This window comes from Hyperoodon ampullatus (genome assembly GCF_949752795.1).
Source record: "Hyperoodon ampullatus genome assembly, chromosome: 14".
Lineage (NCBI taxonomy): Eukaryota > Metazoa > Chordata > Mammalia > Artiodactyla > Ziphiidae > Hyperoodon > Hyperoodon ampullatus.
Window position 1 is genome coordinate 22,960,187 of NC_136927.1, and position 17,622 is coordinate 22,977,808.

The 17,622-nt window shown below is 52.1% G+C and overlaps 1 protein-coding gene across 1 annotated transcript in view; it reads left to right on the top strand.

Moving 5' to 3' along the window:
• Window positions 1-3,685: 3,685 nt before the first annotated feature.
• CRAMP1 (cramped chromatin regulator homolog 1) overlaps window positions 3,686-17,622 on the top strand; it is a gene marked incomplete at its 3' end in the record, with an annotated part of 56,041 nt that continues 42,104 nt past the window's right edge. The window contains exons 1-2 of the mRNA XM_079720008.1: window positions 3,686-4,034; window positions 14,830-15,023. Of these exons, the coding sequence (XP_079576134.1) occupies window positions 3,689-4,034; window positions 14,830-15,023 (540 nt within the window). The 5' untranslated portion in view covers window positions 3,686-3,688. The remainder of the gene's footprint in view (window positions 4,035-14,829; window positions 15,024-17,622) is intronic.

Below are 17,622 nucleotides of genomic sequence, written 5' to 3' on the forward strand. Positions count from 1 at the left end.
TAGGTCAGTTAGGTAGGAAGGCAGCAGAGAGACTGGGAAAGAGACGGAACGCCATCTTTAAGATTCTTTCCTCTCTGGTCAATCTTATTGCTGGGTCTTTTGGACCCTAAAAGGTTTGCTAGACTCTGCTATGTCTGCTTTGTCTCGAGGAGGGTGTCGTTCAAGAGAATTTATGAGTACAGCCAGTGGATTCAATATGGTTCCTTGAAGCTGTTAACTTATGACATGCCCTCAGTGCTTTGGGGGCCTTAGGGACGCCATTGGAGAGAAAAATAGTAGCCAACGATACAAGTTCATCCGGTTAGAAACTAACCTGGTTTCTAACCCTGGCGGCAGACTGCATTCCCTAAGGCATTAGCAACGTGCTGCCCTGGCCTAACGGTCTGGTGGGTTAAACTAATTTTGGGGAAAAAAAAAAGTAATGTCATTCATTTAAAAAACTTACTATAGCAAAAAGCAGCAAAAAGGTCCACATTGTTAAACAAAGAAAAAAATAATAGGAAAATGTAGGTACTACCTAATCGGAGGAGCTAGGCGCTGGATCACACACATACAAGGAAAATTCTATTTTTAAAAAACCCATTTTCATAAACACTAGAATTTTATTGAATAAATTTGACATTTAACATTGCGTACGTTTAAGGTATACAGAACGTTGCTTTGATACATTTGTATATTATATGATTAGCATGTAGAGATATTTATCACATTACATATAGTACAATATTACTGTCTATCCATTATACTGTGCATTAGATACTACTCTTTACAAGTTTGTACCCTTAAACACCATCGCTCTTATCAGGGGCCATAAACACTAGAATTTAAAACACTCCTTTATCGCCGAAACGAAGAAAAACAACCTAAGTGCCCAGCAACAGCCGCAACGCTAAGGAACTTTAAAAGCATGCACTCAATTCAATAAAGGGTGTGTTTATCTGCCTCAGTTACACTTTTACACTTTTTCATTAAACCCCGGTTCGCGCCGGATTCAAGACTCAGAGCTCAGGCGGCGTTTTCTTCTCACGCATCCGTCAACACGGCCCGGGCCAATCACAGCCTAGGCTCTCATTCTATTGGCTGTCGATTCACCAATCCGGAGAGACGTACCAGTCCGCACTGCCGCGAGACTGGCGTCACAACATTACCAGCTTTGCGGGCCCGCCCTCCGCCCCCGCCCAGCGTCCGTGCGTGCAAGCGCGCGCTCCCGCCGCCGACCAATGGGAGCGCCCCTGAGGGGGCGCGCCCGCTGGAAACCTCGGCGTGCTCGGTCCCGCGCGCGTCGCCCCGCCCCGGCCCGCGCTCCCGCCGCCCCGGCCCCGCCCCGCGCGTCGGCCCCGCGGACTTCGCCGGCCGCCGTAACCGGAACTGCTCCTGTGCGCCGCGGGCCGGGCCTCTGGGAGGCTGAGCGGCCGCAGCACCGGCGCCCGCAGCCCCGTCAGCCGCACGCCGGCAGCGGAGGGGACGTGCCGGGGCGAGGGCCGCTCGGCAACTGCTTCCAAGGCGGGAGGACCACGCCGGCGTTGCGACCTCTCAGCAGCCGGCGCTCGGGGGCCGGGGCTGCCCGACAGGACCCCGGGGGGCCCGGGAAGCCAGGCTGCTGCGAGGCTTTGATGAAAAAGGTGACGGGAGGCTGGGGCTCGGGTGGGGTGGGCCGCCCCGACCGGCTGTCACGGCGAGGCCCGGCTCCCAGCCGGTGCGGGGCTGAGGGAGAAGTGGCCTAAGCCCTGGCGGCGGTGGTTACTACGCGGTGCTTTGTCGGGGCGGCTCGCGGGAGCCCGGACTCAGAAGTGTTGCGTTGACAGCGCTCTTTGTGTGCAGCCAGAAATCCGCCGGAGAGGGAAGGTTTTGCTTTTCCTTTCCCGAAATGTGGCAAATGCTGTCCAGCCGGGATTGGGTTTGAGGTGATTCCACCTCTGTGCAGGGTCAGGAAGTAAGGTTGGAGGTATTCGGTAAAAGGATTCCATCTCCATGTTTTCCTTTTCCCTTCAGGGAAAACTCTGAAATGTGTTAATATCCTTTTAATTCTGAAAAGCAACGTCCTTTTGTATTCAGTTTAGTGTCTTCCAATATTCAACCTGGCGAACGGGCAAGTTTATTCTGTTGTAGCTGATGTAACCTTTGCCCAGGTCCTGGGTTATGTGGGTAGCTTTGGGATGATAGGTCCCTGGGAATAGGGTTTTCCACACTATAACCCAGAGGAAGGCCCTTTAGGATATTTTCAGGTTTCTTAAGTAGAAATGGATAAGATAAGTGAATAGTGAGATGTTCTATGTCATGAAGTCCTTTAAGTTTGGGTAGTATCTGTCTTGTATAGTTCTATTCTTTGGCAGGTTTTTTTTTTTTAACTGGTATGAATTCAGATGATTTATGACATCAATTTCAACAGATGAATGCTGTAACAGATAGTTTTGAGGCATAATACTTAAGAGCAGTAGCAGGTATTGTTATGATTTTAATCATTTCCAAATCTTTCTATGAAAGGTCCTTACTCCTGTTAACGTATTTCATTGTTGGCCTTGATGTTTTGCTCTCATTTTCCTTTTAAATGAAAATGTTCCCATTCTCAGCAGTCGTGTTGAGCATGTCAAACAGAGTTTGGGCATAGTATCAACACCTGTTGATCTTTCTTGCTTCATCGCATGTACACATTACTGACTATTTCTGGGTTTACAATGTTGATAGTGTCTGATTCCCTGCATAAACTGAGTGGATCTGCTTTTTGGTCCACATTTTAGAGTTGTCACATTTTGTTGTTGACATTGCTCACAACAGAGGGTAACAAAGTTAATGCGAGATTTTTATTCATGGTTACCGAGAGTTTTAACACAATTCTCTTCTATCCATTCTTACCTGGACATAAGTGTGCTGTCACTTTCATAGGTGGCTCCAACCTGTTCCATGCAACAGGCTCCTTTGTTGCAAAAGCATTTTCAATTCGTAAATCCCCGCAGCAGCACACATATCCCACCCTCCGAAGCAAGATTCCCAGAAACCCCGAGCTTATTATTCTTTATGTCTGTTTTAAAATAAGCAGGCGGACCGGCAGCCGCGGGCCACCATGGAGTTCCCTGTGCAGCACGCAGGCGAGCCCGCGCCTCTCCCCTGCCGGGGTCGATCCGGGCCCCTCGACCCCGCTCCGGGGCTAACTTTGGGGGCAGGCTTGCGGGGCAGGTGCGCGGGCCCGGAGTCCTGCGCGTTTTGGGGGGCGGGGAGGGGTGGGGTCGGGGGACGCGGGCGCGGAGGCCAGGCCGGCCCAGGCAGCGCTGGGAGCGAGGCCGGCGCGCGGGCTGCCCAGCGCGCAGGCCATGAGCCGTGGGCCCGCTGGGTAGGTTGCTCCGGGACCCCGGGACCCCGGCCCGGGCCACATGCCCCCTTTCCGACCCCGGGCCGGGGCGCCGCACGGGCAGGGCCGTCCGGGTGCGGCCGCCCAGCTGCCGCCCCGCCGCCTCCTCGCCGCCAGCCGCCGTTTCCTGGACGTCGGGCGGGCGGGCGCGCGGGGGTCCGGGCCGGGGTCGGGCGGGCGGCGGCTCAGGCCCGGCTGGCCGGGCTGGGGCGGGCGGGCCGCGGGAGGGGATCTGGAACAAACAACGGCGGCCATGTTGAGAGGGGATCGGTGCGGCTAAACTTCTCGCAGGCTGCGGGCCGCGCGCCTCACCGGGGTCCCCTCTTCCCCTCCCCGGCCAGGATGACAGTGAAGTTGGGAGACGGCGGCGGCGGGGAGGAAGGGCTCAAGAGGCTGGGCAAGAGGTCGGCCGATGAGGACTCGCTGGAAGGAGAGGGGCCCGGCGGCGGGGACGCGGCCGAGGAGAGCGGTGGCACAAAGAGGGACGGCAAGACCCCCCGGGACGGCGGCGACGGCCCCCAGGCCCCCTCGGGCGGCCCGCAGGCCCCGTCCCCACCGCCCGCCTGCCCCCAGGACCAGCACCACTTCCTCAGGTCCAGCGTGAGGCCGCAGAGCAAGAGGCTCAGGAAGGACTCGTCCTGCGCCGGGGGGAGCAGCAGCGCGGGCAGCTCAGGGCCCCGCGGAAAAGGTACGGGGGACCCCAGCCTCTTGCAGGGTGTTCCCTGCACTCCCCGGGGGTGGAGAAGGGACCCTTCCCTCCCCGCCTCCCTGCCTCCACCCAGCTCCTGTTCCCACATTTGTCCAGCACCCACACTTTAGGTGGCACTTTGCAGGGGGACATGACCCTTTTCTCCTCCAAAGAGACTGTTTCTTTCTGTATTTAAACTATGTTAAGAGGCAGTAAGTATTCCTTCTTTGGGCAAACACAATAGATTTCTGAAGGTTGGTTTTTCCCCCCCAAAGGCTCCTTGATGATTTGTATGGTAGGTTATTTTAAACAGCAGACAATAGTTTAGAAATGGATTGAGAAAATACGTGCTGTATCTCTTCCCCAGACTCAGATGTGTGGAAATACAACAAAGAAATGGGCTTTTGAAACTCAATTGGGGAAAGATTGATAAGCCGAAAATGAGAGATCCGAAGGGTCTGACTTGGGCTCATCACCCTCCACTTCAAGTATGCTAGGCTTGAAAATTTTAAGGGCATCAAGACGTGGCCTTTGAGTTTCAACTAAGGTTTCCTTGGGTGCCATGAAAACATCTCCCCTGGTGTAGTGAGTGGTGAAAACATCTGTGGCGTGATGTAAATGAGTAACAGTCTACAGTATTTGTCGTGGTATTCTCAGGTTGTTGAGAATATTACGGCTTTTTTGTTCCCGATCTGCCAGTTCCCCATTGTTTTCTGCTTGTGTCTATTTATATTTTAGCATTCTGCTTTTTGTTAATTGTACAAGTGAATTGTTCTTTTTTTTTTTTTAAATAAATTTGTTTATTTATTTTTGGCTGTGTTAGGTCTTCCTTGCTGTGCGCGGGCTTTCTCTAGTTGCGGTGAGCGGGGGCTACTTTTCGTTGTGGTGTGTGGGCTTCTCATTGCGGTGGCTTCTCTTGTTGCGGAGCACAGGCTCTAGATGCACGGTCTTCAGTAGTTGTGGCACGCAGGCTCAGTAGTTGTGGCCCACGGTCTCCAGAGCGCATGCTCAGTAGTTGTGGTGCACAGGCTTAGTTGCTCTGCGGCATGTGGGATCTTCCCGGACCAGGGATGGAACCCGTGTCCCCTGCATTGGCAGGCGGATTCTTAACCACAGCGCCACCAGGGAAGTCCAAGTGAATTGTTCTTAACATCCCTTTTGTTTCAGGCCACGTTTGCAGCATTTTTATAGGTAGCAAATGTAACACCATTTTCTAGTGAGTTTTGCATGAAAAAACTGTCACTTAGTTCCTTGGGAAATGGCAATTTAAATTTATTACGTGGTCCTGATAATTTTAAGAAGGAAATACCTCAGGCGCTAATGGAGGGCCCATTTTGGAGATCTGGGCCAAATGTGTGCAGTTAAGCTTGCTGATTCTGCCTCCTTCTCAGCTGAGGAGGACTGGCCTCTGAAATCATGGCCTTACTTGGTCTTTTGGTAAAGACTTTTGATGTAAGTATACTTACTTGAAGATGTACGTATAAGGTAATGCTGTATGTTTCAGAAGTCAAAACTTGGCTCATAGAAGCTTATTTTGGTGTGAAAGTTGCTGATCAATTAGGAAAATGTTAATTTGTTTAATTGGCTTTGTTTTGTAAAAAAATAGGTTTTCGTTCCCAGTTACAGATATGTGTAAGTTATCGTGTGTGAGCTGCTGTGGTTCCTTCGAGGGTTTGTTTGTGGCTTCAGAAGCCCTGGCTCTGGTGTCCAATCAAGTTCTTAGCCCCATTCCTCTGGCCCTCTGACCTTGGTCTGCTTGCTTGACCTCAAGCCTGCTTTTCCATTGGAGAGGCATCCTCACCTGTGAAAGGAGGAACAGCAGGGACTGACTGCTCCACTCTCTCCACGTGTGGCTGCTAAAATGAAATGAGGCACTGGCGTGAAAGCGCTCTGTCCCCTGTAAATGGCTACCTGTATGTGAGGTGAAGTGATGCTGAAACTTCAGTTAGAATTTTGGCAGTCGGGTGAGGAGAAGTTTGCTTTCGTTTGCATACTTGAGTGTGGCTCGGATGGAGAAGGTTTCCTGGGTTAGCCTTGTGTCAGATCTGTTCTTGGTTCTTGCCCAAGGTGTGGCTTGGAGCAGCAATCCACTTTCCACTAGTAAAATGGAGAGTTGTTAGAATTTGTGCTTCTTGTGGCTTATGCATTTTCCTATTTTAGCAAGCAGATGTTTGTTTAAGTGAATAATAAAGCTAAACTGTAATGGTGGCGTTTAGGAGAGGAGTCGAAAGCATGTTTCCTCTGCTTCACAGAACTTCTCGGCCTGCTTCTGGCCTTGAGCTTTCTAGTGAGGCCTCCTCTGGGATGTGCCCTGAGCTTCCTTTGGATGCACTCACCACGCCCAGGACATCCCCCCTCCTGCCTCAGGGCAACCTCTGCTTCCCTCACAGCCCCCTTAACAGGCAGAAAGAAGGTCAGTTGTGACAGCATGCCCGTAACCTTTGGAAAGGATTCTTGGAGGAGCTATTAGTCTTACAGGCCATGGAATTCTCCACCTGGAGTGATGAGCATGGACCAGTAAGGGAGTGAACAGTACTGGCATTTTACAGTTTTTTCACTTCAGAAAAATAAAATTTCCATTATATTTGAGAAATAATCACAGTCCAGCTGTGGGAGGTTCCTTTGGTTGATTACTTACCGCTTTCCAGTTTCAATTTTAATGGATGGAGAACTTTGCTGTGGGTTTGGGAGGAAAAGGCTTGTGGAGGAAAGGAAGTTCTCATTTGGCTTCTCTCCACACAAATATGTCTTTTCTTTTTTTTATAAGAATAGACTCTTGCCAACTTCAGTAAAAAATAAATTTTTTTGTAGTACGTCTGAATTAAATTCTTTTTGAGTTGGTAAAGGGAAGGTAGCAATGGTTTAGCGCCAGTGCACCAAGCATCTTGCATCTCTGTTGCTTAGCTTTTAAATGTGTGCAGACACTAAGGTTTGTTGTTCAAACAGCGTGCTCAACTAGACAGAAGGTAAGCTGCAGATCAGAAACCAGTGGATCTGCTTGATGCCAAAATAAATGCTCCTCTGGCACTACCGTGTGCCCAGAGTGGCCTGAGGACACACTTGAGACTGGATTCACAGTCTTTGGAAACACGGGCCGGGAAACAGCCCTCATGCCCTTCCCTGTTTCGCCAGTTCACAATCTGGGTGATTCGGGGCAAACTAGTGCATCTCAATTTCTTGGTCTATAAATGGGGATAATGCTAGTGCCTGCCTCACCGCAATAAATAATGCTGTGAAGCCCTGCGTGGCTGGTTAACAGGCTTCTCTTAGGGAAAATGTGCCTGACTGCGAGGTCAGGGGAGCTGCAGGCTGAGTCTGAACAGGTGGACAGGGTGGGAGGAGGTCACCTGTCGGGAGGTAGGGGGTAGAGGTCCCAGGAATGCCCCAAGCTGCTGCCCTGGCAGGACAATTGGGCTGAGGGGATGCCTGAGGTGGAGGCAGAGTCAGACCCTCCATTTCCATTGCCGTCCCTTTCCCTCCCCCACCCAGGAACTTTGTTCTACAGAGTCGGGGGAGCCAGTCGTAAGATGCACCGTCTCCACAGTCGGGTGGCGTCACCTGGCTTTACTGTGCTTGTGCTTAAGAATCAGTGAATCAGTGTACAGAAAGTATATTTTTCAAAATCTGGGGCCTGCCTGTAGCTTCTAGGTGTTTTTTTTTTTTTTTTTGCGGTACGCGGGCCTCTCACTGTTGCGGCCTTTCCCGCCGCGGAGCACAGGCTCCGGACGCGCGGGCTCAGCGGCCATGGCTCATGGGCCCAGCTGCTCCGCGGCATGTGGGATCTTACCGGACGGGGGCACGAACCCGTGTCCCCTGCATTGGCAGGCGGACTCTCAACCACTGTGCCATCAGGGAAGCCCTAGGTGTTTTTTTTTTTTTTTTTTTTTTTGCGGTACACGGGCCTCTCACTGTTGTGGCCTCTCCCGCTGCAGAGCGCAGGCTCCGCAGGCACAGGCCCAGCGGCCATGGCTCACGGGCCCAGCCGCTCCACGGCATGTGGGATCCTCCGGGAGCGGGGAACGAACCCGCGTCCCCTGCTTCGGCAGGCGGACTCTCAACCACTGCGCCACCAGGGAAGCCCCCTAGGTGTTTTTAAAAGACATCTTATGAGGTACCTCACCCTGAGGCAGTCGACCTTTGGGAGAAGGGTGTCCTTTAGGGAAGAAGGGTGAGCCAGCAGTCAGGAGTCCCGGTTTCCCCACCCAGAGCCCCTGTGGCCAGTTCAGCTGGGGGCAGAGGAGAGGTGCTCGACCTGCCTGAACTTCAGGTTCCTTACTTTCAAAGTGGGTCGGGTGCGACAGCGGCTGAAGCTGCACTTCCCTTAACTCAGGGGCGAAGGAGTCTGCTGTGCAGAATGACTGGGGTCCTGGGGTACAGTGCCTGAAGTCAGGGCAGTTGTCTCCCTGGCGGGCTCTGCTTAGCCCTTGCTTCTCGGAGGCCCCGGGCTTGGTGTGGCTTCACCTACAGTCTGCACTGCAGTCACTCTTGTCCTCCCTCACCAGGCACTTGGGCCAGGCCTGGGCGGCTGGGTGGAGAAGTCCCTGCTTCCTGTACCCTCCGAGGGCAGGGGGACACATCTGACCCTCTCGAAACCACCAAGGCTGGCACTCTGTGGTTCTTGTGCCCAGTCTGATCCAGTACATGACGACTGTCATCCCAGTGTCCCACCTGGGCGGGGACGTCAAGCTCTGTGAAAGCCCTCAGACCTTGTTGGGAGAAGAGGAGGGAAGCCAGGACATTCTCCCACCTCTGTCCAGTACACACCTCACTCCTTGTGTGATGCTACTTACGGGGAAGACATGACAACCATGACACGTGGTCCTGTTGTGTGACACAGCTCCCCCCCGCCCCGGGCACAGTAGGTCAGGAGACCTGTGGCCCAGGCCACTTCAGAGACCATGATGTAGCCGTGCAGGACAGAGAGGAAAATACCCGTAAACCAGAGGTTCTGGGTGAATGATTCAGTTCAGAGTTGTACAGATGGCATTTGCTTCATGTCAAAGATGTGAATAGATAGTATGGACAAGTAGGTAAGGTAACAGTTGTGTTTTGGTTTGAAGGCTGAGCTAATTTTCAAATACTTCCTTGACTTTTAATGTCAACAGTAGTGTTGTTTCCATGATGTCTCGTGAGCGTCTGGAATTGTCTTGTGCCTGCCAACCATACATACTTCAGGATTTTCATTTCATATAGTACGTTGTGTCTTGTTTTGGTGATACAAAGATACAAGGATAGCAGAGGGGTGATTTCAGATAGCAGAGTCACAAATGTGAAAACCAGCTTTGTCCTGGATGGTGGTGTGCAGTTTATCACATCAAGTAACGGCGGTGTTCTTACCACTGAAGAACCACGTGTGAAATGCTGGGAGAAGAAGACGTTCCTGGGGTCTGTGGTTTGGGTGGGAGATCAAGAATTACTTACAGAAACATTTAGGAAACCTTCACAGTATTCGATGAGGAGGGCATACGTTTTAGTAGGAACACAGGGATTGTGGTTGTGTTTTTCTCAAACGTTTGCGAGAGGAGCGAGAAGTCTTGGAGGGTGGCCGGCCCAGGTCTGCATGTGGAGGGCACTGAGGGGGACCCGGGACAGGGTCCCTAGAGACAGATGGAGCGACTAATGCCCAGGAGGGATCCTGGTGGGAGGCCTGCAGCTCTCAGGGCAGCGGCGGGCCCACGGGAGGCATTTGGATTTGTCTGTTGGGTGACACTCTGACTGGGAATTGGCTTGCTTGATGTCTTCCCCTCTGCGTGGCCCTGGTAGGGAGGGTGTCCCCTGAGCCACAGCTGGCTGTTCAGCACGTGACACGGATGTGTGTGTTATGAGAGGCACGGAAGCACCTCTGGGAGCCTTGGCATCGCACCTCCCGTCTGGACTGACCGCGACCTGAGGGGCCCGTGTTGGGACCACATGGTGTGTGCCGCCCCTCCCGGGCTGTGCTCTCTGCTGCGCCAGAAGGTGCCCCGAGCTGGGGCGGGTGGGCACAAAGACACCAGGAATGCCCTTCTAGTCTAGAGCGGGTGGAGCTGGTCAGGGAGGCCCGTGTGTCCCCTCCTGCTGGGATGGACATTTCTGATGCCCTTGAGTTCGGCGGGTCTTCCGTCCCTCTGGGATTTTGATGTATCGCTTGGAGAGAAGTTCGGCAAGCTCCAGAGGAAGGCTCAGGACGGGATTGTGTGCTGTGATGGACTGTGACTGCATCCTCTGCGTCTCCCCTAGTTAAGTCACAGCATCCTCCGGAGTCTTGAGCCCTGCCACTCCCTGGCTGGTGGCACCAGGCAGTCTTTGAACCTATTTCCTCATCTGTCACAGACTGAGGGGGACATTGAGATCAAGTTCCCTCTAGCTTCTGACTTTTGTGGCTCTGTGTGTCATAAATACCGAAGCAGCCTTGACACGGTGGCAGCCACCACGATGTCATGTGTCCCAGGAGGACAACGCCCAGGTCTGGAGTGTGAGTCCGGGCCTCTGGTTTGGCTCCTGCTGCCCAGGGACCATACGGCTTTCCCGCCTTCAGAGCCTCCGTTTTGCCGTCCTGAAAAGAGGTGACTGCACACCATGGGGACAGAAGGGAGGAGGCATCTGGACGTGCTCCGTGGGGCTCTGCACCTCCGTGTCCCTCACATCCAGGCCCACGGGCACGGTGGCAGGGTGGCAGTGTGTTGGGTAGGCTGCTCCACCTGCGTCTGGGCTTCCCTGGCGGACAGATGGGTGGTTCTCTGCTGCTTGGGTGTTGGGAGGGTGCATGCGGAGGAGGGCGGGCAGTCGAGCTTGTCCGGAGTGGATGGATGGATGGGCAGCGGAAAAGGTGGACCGAGGCCACACGTCTGTGTCCCTCAAATGTGAGCCCTGGAGAGTGGCTGCGGCGGGGTTGGTGGTCTGGGAGACCAGAGAGGGGGTGGTTAGAATCACCTTGCTCAGAGGTGGTGTGGAGCTGGCCTGGGAAAGTGGCAGCAGAAACGGGAAAGGGGAGAAGCCAGGTGGCCCCTGAGCGGCTAGAGGACTGTGGCTTGAAGTGGGTTGTGAGGGAAGGCACTGGGTCGCAGGGGCCTGGGTGGGTGAGGGGCAGGGCAAGCTGTGGAGCCCCCAGCCTGTGCCGTGTCAGTTCCCAAGCTCTCACTGAGGCCTTTGCTGTGTGATGCCTGGTGTGGCTCTTCCTGCTTTCACAGAGCTCGCTGCGGGGCTCCCATTCTTGTGCATCGTTTCTCTTCTGGTTCCTCGGGTACTGACGTCTCACGGTGCAGACTCTCGCTAACCCTCTTTATGGCCTCAAACACAGACACAGGTAGAGTGTTGACTTCGGCCCTGTGCTTTTGGCTGGGCACACACCCACTCCCACCCCCAGGGAGAGCCCCCACGCCCACTCAGTCCTGTTCAAAACTGTCTCCCCCCCTTACCTTCCTGCTGCTTCTGTCCTCCTTGCTTGCTTCTCTGTTTTCCCCCTTCGGTCATCACTGTTTTTGTCCGAACTTTTCCTGGGTCACCATCTCGTTCTACCAGTGTCTCTGATCCTGCTTCCTGTTTTTTTTTCTGCTTGAGCTGCAGCCCTTGAAGGAGCCTGAGGTAAAGTGGTGATGCCTCTCCTCTTCCTCATCTGAAATTTCAGGGATGAACCAGGTGCCATGTTCTCCTTCCCCCCTAAAGTTTTGTGATTTTACTTTACTTTTAAAAAGCATTCAAGGTCTAGAATGACGAGCACCAAATGTTAGAAATGGTTGCCTGAGGGTGATTTGCTTTCTTTTCTGAAAGTTCGTTTTGCTTTATTTTCCTCTACTAAGGACATACCGTTTTTGAAACGAGAGCAGGAGAGGCTGAGCATCTGTGCAGCTGACCTCTGGCCGGGGGAGAGTGGCCCGCTGCTCTGCAGTGTGGTTGGCTGCCTCGTGGGCCTCCACGGAGCCACTTCTGCTGTTGTACCTTCTTTCACATCTGCTGGTTTGGTGTATTCTGTGCGCTACCCCTTAGGTCCCTTTCAGCTCAGTGATGCTTCCATTCTGTTTTTCTTCACTGTTCATCCTCCGTGTCTCAGGTCACCAGTGAAATTTCACAAAAGCCAGCAAGATGTTTCCCTTATAGAATTTTTTTTTTTTGGTACGTGGGCCTCTCACTGTTGTGGCCTCTCCTGTTGCGGAGCACAGGCTCCAGACGCGCAGGCTCAGCGGCCATGGCTCACAGGCCCAGCCGCTCCGCGGCATGTGGGATCTTCCTGGCCCGGGGCACGAACCCGTGTCCCCTGCATCGGCAGGCGGACTTTCAACCACTGCGCCACCAGGGAAGCCTGCCTTATAGAATTTTTAACAATGTGTGTGTGTTGCTCCCAAGTATATTGACACCAGCGTGGGCTGGCAAAGGTAAACCTGAGCTGTGACTGTCAGCAAGTTGCCATTGTTTTGGAAAAAGAGAGTTTAGTGAGGGTTTTGTCAAAAGTTGAAAATGACACTGAAATCCTTTGTTGTGGGTGGTGCAGAGGTAGACAGACAGCCGTTCCTCAGATGAGTACACATGAGGAACTGTGGGCTCCAAATCCACCAGAACTTCTTTTGAGAGTGGAGTTTATTTATTAAATATTTATTTACTTGGCTGTGCCAGGTCTTAGTTTCGGCACGCAGGATCTAGTTCCCTGACCAGGGATTGAACCCGGGTCCCCTGCACTGGGAGCGGGGACTCTTAGCCACTGGACCACCAGGGAGGTCCCAAGAGTGGAGTTTAAATGGCACTCATAACCCAGTCTTCAGCTCATAACAAAGCGTCTCTGACCTACTAGAAATGGAATGAAACCGATTATCCCTGCAAATGTGCTCTAAGTTGCCACACCTGTTGAAAACATCTCGAGATGTGCTAAGCTCATTAATTAGGTCAGGGTTTGGTTCGGTTTGGTGAGGAATGGACAAAGTCAGACCACGTGTTCAGTGCATCCTTTTCCCACTCTGGAGCTCAGAGATCCTGAGGTGCAGTTCTGTTGTGCCTGCCGGATGGGAAGGGAGCAGCTGTGAAATGCTTTAAACCTGATTATGTCTTATTCTGTAACAGTGTGTTTAGGACCGTGAAGGTTGAACATTCAAATACAGTGCTGACCAGTGGCACTTTCTGCAGTGATAGTAAGGTCCTGTGCTGTCCGGCACAGGAGCCGCTGGCCACATGTGGACACTGACGACTAGAAATGAGGCTGGTGTGACTGAGGAACTGGGGTTTTTATTTTATTTTAATTAGTATTTAAATTTAAATAGCCTTGTTAGTGGCTAATTGGGCACTACAGCTCTGATAAACAGTGATTTTGTTACCCACTCGTGTCGCTTTACGAAGGTAGCTCACTGCTAGCCTGATACACCTTTCCACATGAGAGAATCAAATGCATTCCATGTAGCCGAGTAGTTTTTTCTGCATGTATGAAAACATTCTGCTTTCTGATAGCTGACTGATGGGATCAGCTGTTTTCAGATACTCATGTTGATGTAATGACATAGACCCACAGCGCACAAAGACGCAACAAGGTGTAAGAGGGGAGAGTGACCCCCACCCCCCCAACCCCCCCGCCCCATACCCCAGGCAGCCCCTGCTCTTGTGTTTCTTCAGGGATAGTCTTTGCAAACATATGTGGAATAACGGACTTTTACTTTTTCATTTCTTTTATTTCTCATGATTGTCTTTCATCCCCTTTGGAGGCAGAGCCCTGTCAAGGGGGTGAGGGAAACGTGGCCCTGAGCCCCAGTGTGCACATGGCTGCCCAGGGCCCCCCCCCAGATTGATGAGGAAGTGGATCCTGATGGAAAAGCTCATGATTATCTCGTTAAGAAAGCATTTAACAATAATCTGTATTTGTTTAGCTTTTCCTTTTTTAAGTACTTTTATTTTTATGATATTCTTTTCACCCTTGTTGTTCAGAGTTTGCAGATTTCTCACCATTGGATGGTCCTGCAGTTCTGTGAAAAGAGAATGCTGGTTATCACAGGGATATGCTGAGAGTTCCCCTTCCCTCTGAGAGGAAGGAACTGAGATGGGTGGGAGGATTGGGTCAGGTCGTAAAATTGTTATCTGTGACCTTTACCTCTGGTTTATTGCCTGCTTCTCCTGGGAGCACAGAGTTCTCAGTCCCAGCCCAGCGTTTGGTGCCCCCATGCTGTACTTTACATGCTCTCCCCTCTCAGCAGGGTTTTCAAGTACTTGTCTTGAGATTAGGAACTGATGCTTTAAGAGCATTTGTGGGTTGTCGGTCACTCTCAGAACACCAGATTTTGTTGGTGGAAAGTGATCAGGAAAAAGGAGTTTTAAGACCTTTTTTTTTGGCTGCACTGTGCGGCATGTGGGATCTTAGTTCCCTGAACAGGGATCGAACCCTTGCCCCCTGCAGTGGAAGCGTGGAGTCCTAACCACTGGACCACCAGGGAAGTCCCAGGACTTTTAAAAGGTGCTGAGGTATCACGTGGTCCATATTTAAGTATTGATTGTACCTCAAAGAAGGTAGTGTCTTATATACATTTAAATGTTTTCTTGAGTTTGAATTTCAATTTATTTGAAAAAATTATTTCACCTCAAACCTCAATTGAGAAGGAAAGACGCCGTGTGGTTTTCGTTCACAGCGGGAAAGGAGCTGTGTGCTTCGGCGGGACCTTGTCCTTGTGCTTTGGTGGTGCCACATAAATGCTCTCCTTTTACTCACTGTTTAAACTTTCTCTCGAGAGTCAGAGGTCAGGGCAGGACAATGTCACTCGCTGGTGGAGCTGGGGGCGGGGCCCGAGTGGGCCCCGGGGCAGCCCGCTTTCGGACACAGATGGCCATATGGTTCTTTCTCTTGAAGGAGCTGACGGTGGCGGATCATCAGCTGGAAATGGGTCCGGGGTTGCCCCTGCCGCCCCTGCAGGGGGCTCTCGCTCCTCCTCCCGGAACTTAGGGTCTTCAGGCGGTGAGAAGGAAGAAGGCAAGAAGGTGCGGCGGCAGTGGGAGTCGTGGAGCACAGAGGACAAGAACACGTTCTTCGAGGGGCTGTACGAGGTGAGTGGGTTCTGCAGCCCAAGGAGGCAGCTGAAGCTCCTGGCCTCTTACCCCTTGCCTGTGGGTCCCCAGGCACAGGCCTTGACCTCTGACCTTGGCCCTTTACCTCCTCGCTCTGACTTTCAAAGCTGTTACTAGTGAGGTGGCTGTTAAGGAAGTGTTTTCGTTTGCTTCTTTTCTAAGATTCTCTGAAATACGTTCTGGCCTGAAGAGTGGTGCCCTTCCCTCTGGGCCTTCCCCTCGCAGCTGAGTGGGCCGATTCAGGAGGGATGTCCCCGAGAGGGAGGGGCCAGGGGACACTTGCCTCATCAGTCAGAGCAGCCAGCACAACCCAGAGAGACATCACAGCTGACTGGGGACAGAGTGGCAAGTCCTAAACATAGAGAAGCTCCTCCCCCATCCCACGGCCCAATGAAACGGCCGCGCTCCCTGCCAGCCATTTTTACTTCCGGGTTTTGTTTCTTCACATCTTTGTAGTTATAGAGAACATACTTTTTATTAACGTTAAATGCATTTTTCATGGTGTTTTGTAGTTCTTTTGCTCAGTATTTTTTTAATGCTTATAAATATTCTGCTTCAGATGAAGGCAACTATGACCCACATGCTCACTGCCTGTTTTGGTAAATCAAGTTTTATTGGAACACAGCTCAGCCTCTTCACTTGCACATTGTCTTTGACTACAGTGTGGTTCCTGCAGTACCTGTGGCCCTGCAACACCTAAATATTTACCCTCTGGCCAGTCCTTGTTCTACTCAACCATTTTTGTATTGTTGATTGTTGTGGTTCCTTCTAGATTCTGTTGTAAATAATGCTACCGTGGACAGCTTTGTGCACATTCCATATTTTATTTAGACTTCTTCTTTGGGATGTAGTATCAAGAGTAGGTTACTTGGTCAGTGAGCCTTATTCTTTTACTAGTGAACTAATTGGAGTGATAGAAAAGTCTAGCCAAGCCTGTGAAACAAGGCTCAGAGGAAGGAGGCTTTGGAACTGAAACCATGGAGTGTTCATAGATCAGGAGACACCTGACTGTGGGCAGAGAACAGGACGCAGAGCCGAGTTCAGAGCTTTCCTGTGGCTGGCCTGCCCCTTCCGGGGTCAATGGTTCAGTTCTGCCCTTCCTGGCTGGAGGAGGCCACGTGTTGGTGCTGCCTGACTCTGTTGTCCGAGGAGAGAATGAAATGTCCACAGGAGGCTTGTTCCAGTAGACGCGAAGTCATTCAAACACATTCAAGTGTGTTCCTTTTCTTCCCTGGACAGTTCTAGGGTAAAGTACAGAGGCTGTTCTTTTATAGATTGTATGCCCAAATGGTGCCTTCTTTAAGCTGTTTGTTAGGCATAGAAGACGTGTGATTCCTGGAGTGTTCTCAGAATCAACAACCATTGCTGACTCTCACCTGAAATAGTTACTGCTTTGGTGTGGCCCCTCTGTCTTGGGGAGAAAGTGGGCTCTGCAGGCAGTCTGGCTACTCGGTTGCAGGAGCGTGGGGGAGACATGGTTGTTGATGAAAAGCAGGAGAAGAAATCCGTGTTAATGACCTGCCCTTACCTTTCTTCAGGGGAATTAGTTCATTCCCCTCTCATCGGGCTAGCCTTCTTGTTTTAACTTTTCTACCAGGTAGGTGTTTTGAGGTCTCCTGAAATCCTTGATTAATAATAATAATAATAATTAATAGTTGGCTATTCAGGTCACTTAATGCTTTCCACTGTTGGTACTATTGGTGTATCCCAAATAGTATGCGTGTGTATGTGTGTGTGTGTGAGAGAGAGAGAGAGAGAGAGCACGCGCATGCACAAGTGTGGGCTTTATGTCTTGTCGCATGTGTCTGACCAAAACTCAGTGGGGGGGGGAGGGAGAGGGAGAGGAGGGAGGGGGAGGGGGAGGGAGAGAGGGAGCGCATGCACAAGTGTGGGCTTTATGTCTGTTGCTTCGTGTGTCTGACCAAAACTCAGTGGGACTCTGGTGGGGCCTTGATGACCGGCTGGTCGGCTAGGGTGTATGTAACCACGAGCATCTTCACCTGTGGGGCGTGGTGCTCAGCACAGGCCTCTGCAGTGTTGATGAGGGTCTTCCCTGCCTTTCTGATGCACTCTCGTCTGACTGAGCTATGCCTCAAGTGACGAGACCCAGCTCAGAGCAGTGCAGAGGGGCAAAACCGAGCACTGAGCAGCTCTCAGAACTGAACTGGGAGGGAGCCGGAGGGGCTGGATCAAGCCTGACTGTGTGCAGGGACTCCCACGGTGTCCCTGGGCCTCTGTCTGTCACCCCGTGTGTTGGGGGTGACATTTCTGTGCTTATTCTCTCCTTCAGATGCTCCCCAGGGGCGAGAGTGCCTCCCCAACCCCTCCTCCATGCTAGTTGGGACAGTTCTGGGCACAACTCAGCTTGGCTGGTCCCATCCCAGACTCCTCCCTGTGGCCAGGGGTAAAGGTTGTGGCCCCCATGACAGGGAGCTGGCGGGAAGACCAGTGGGATGAACGCCTGGACCAACGTGGTTGTCCTCGACATCCTCTATACTCCATTTTACAAAGCCTGTTGCCGACTTTTCCTTTTCCCTTCTTACGTCTGTCTGTCCGTATTGCTGTCCAGTCTTGATTC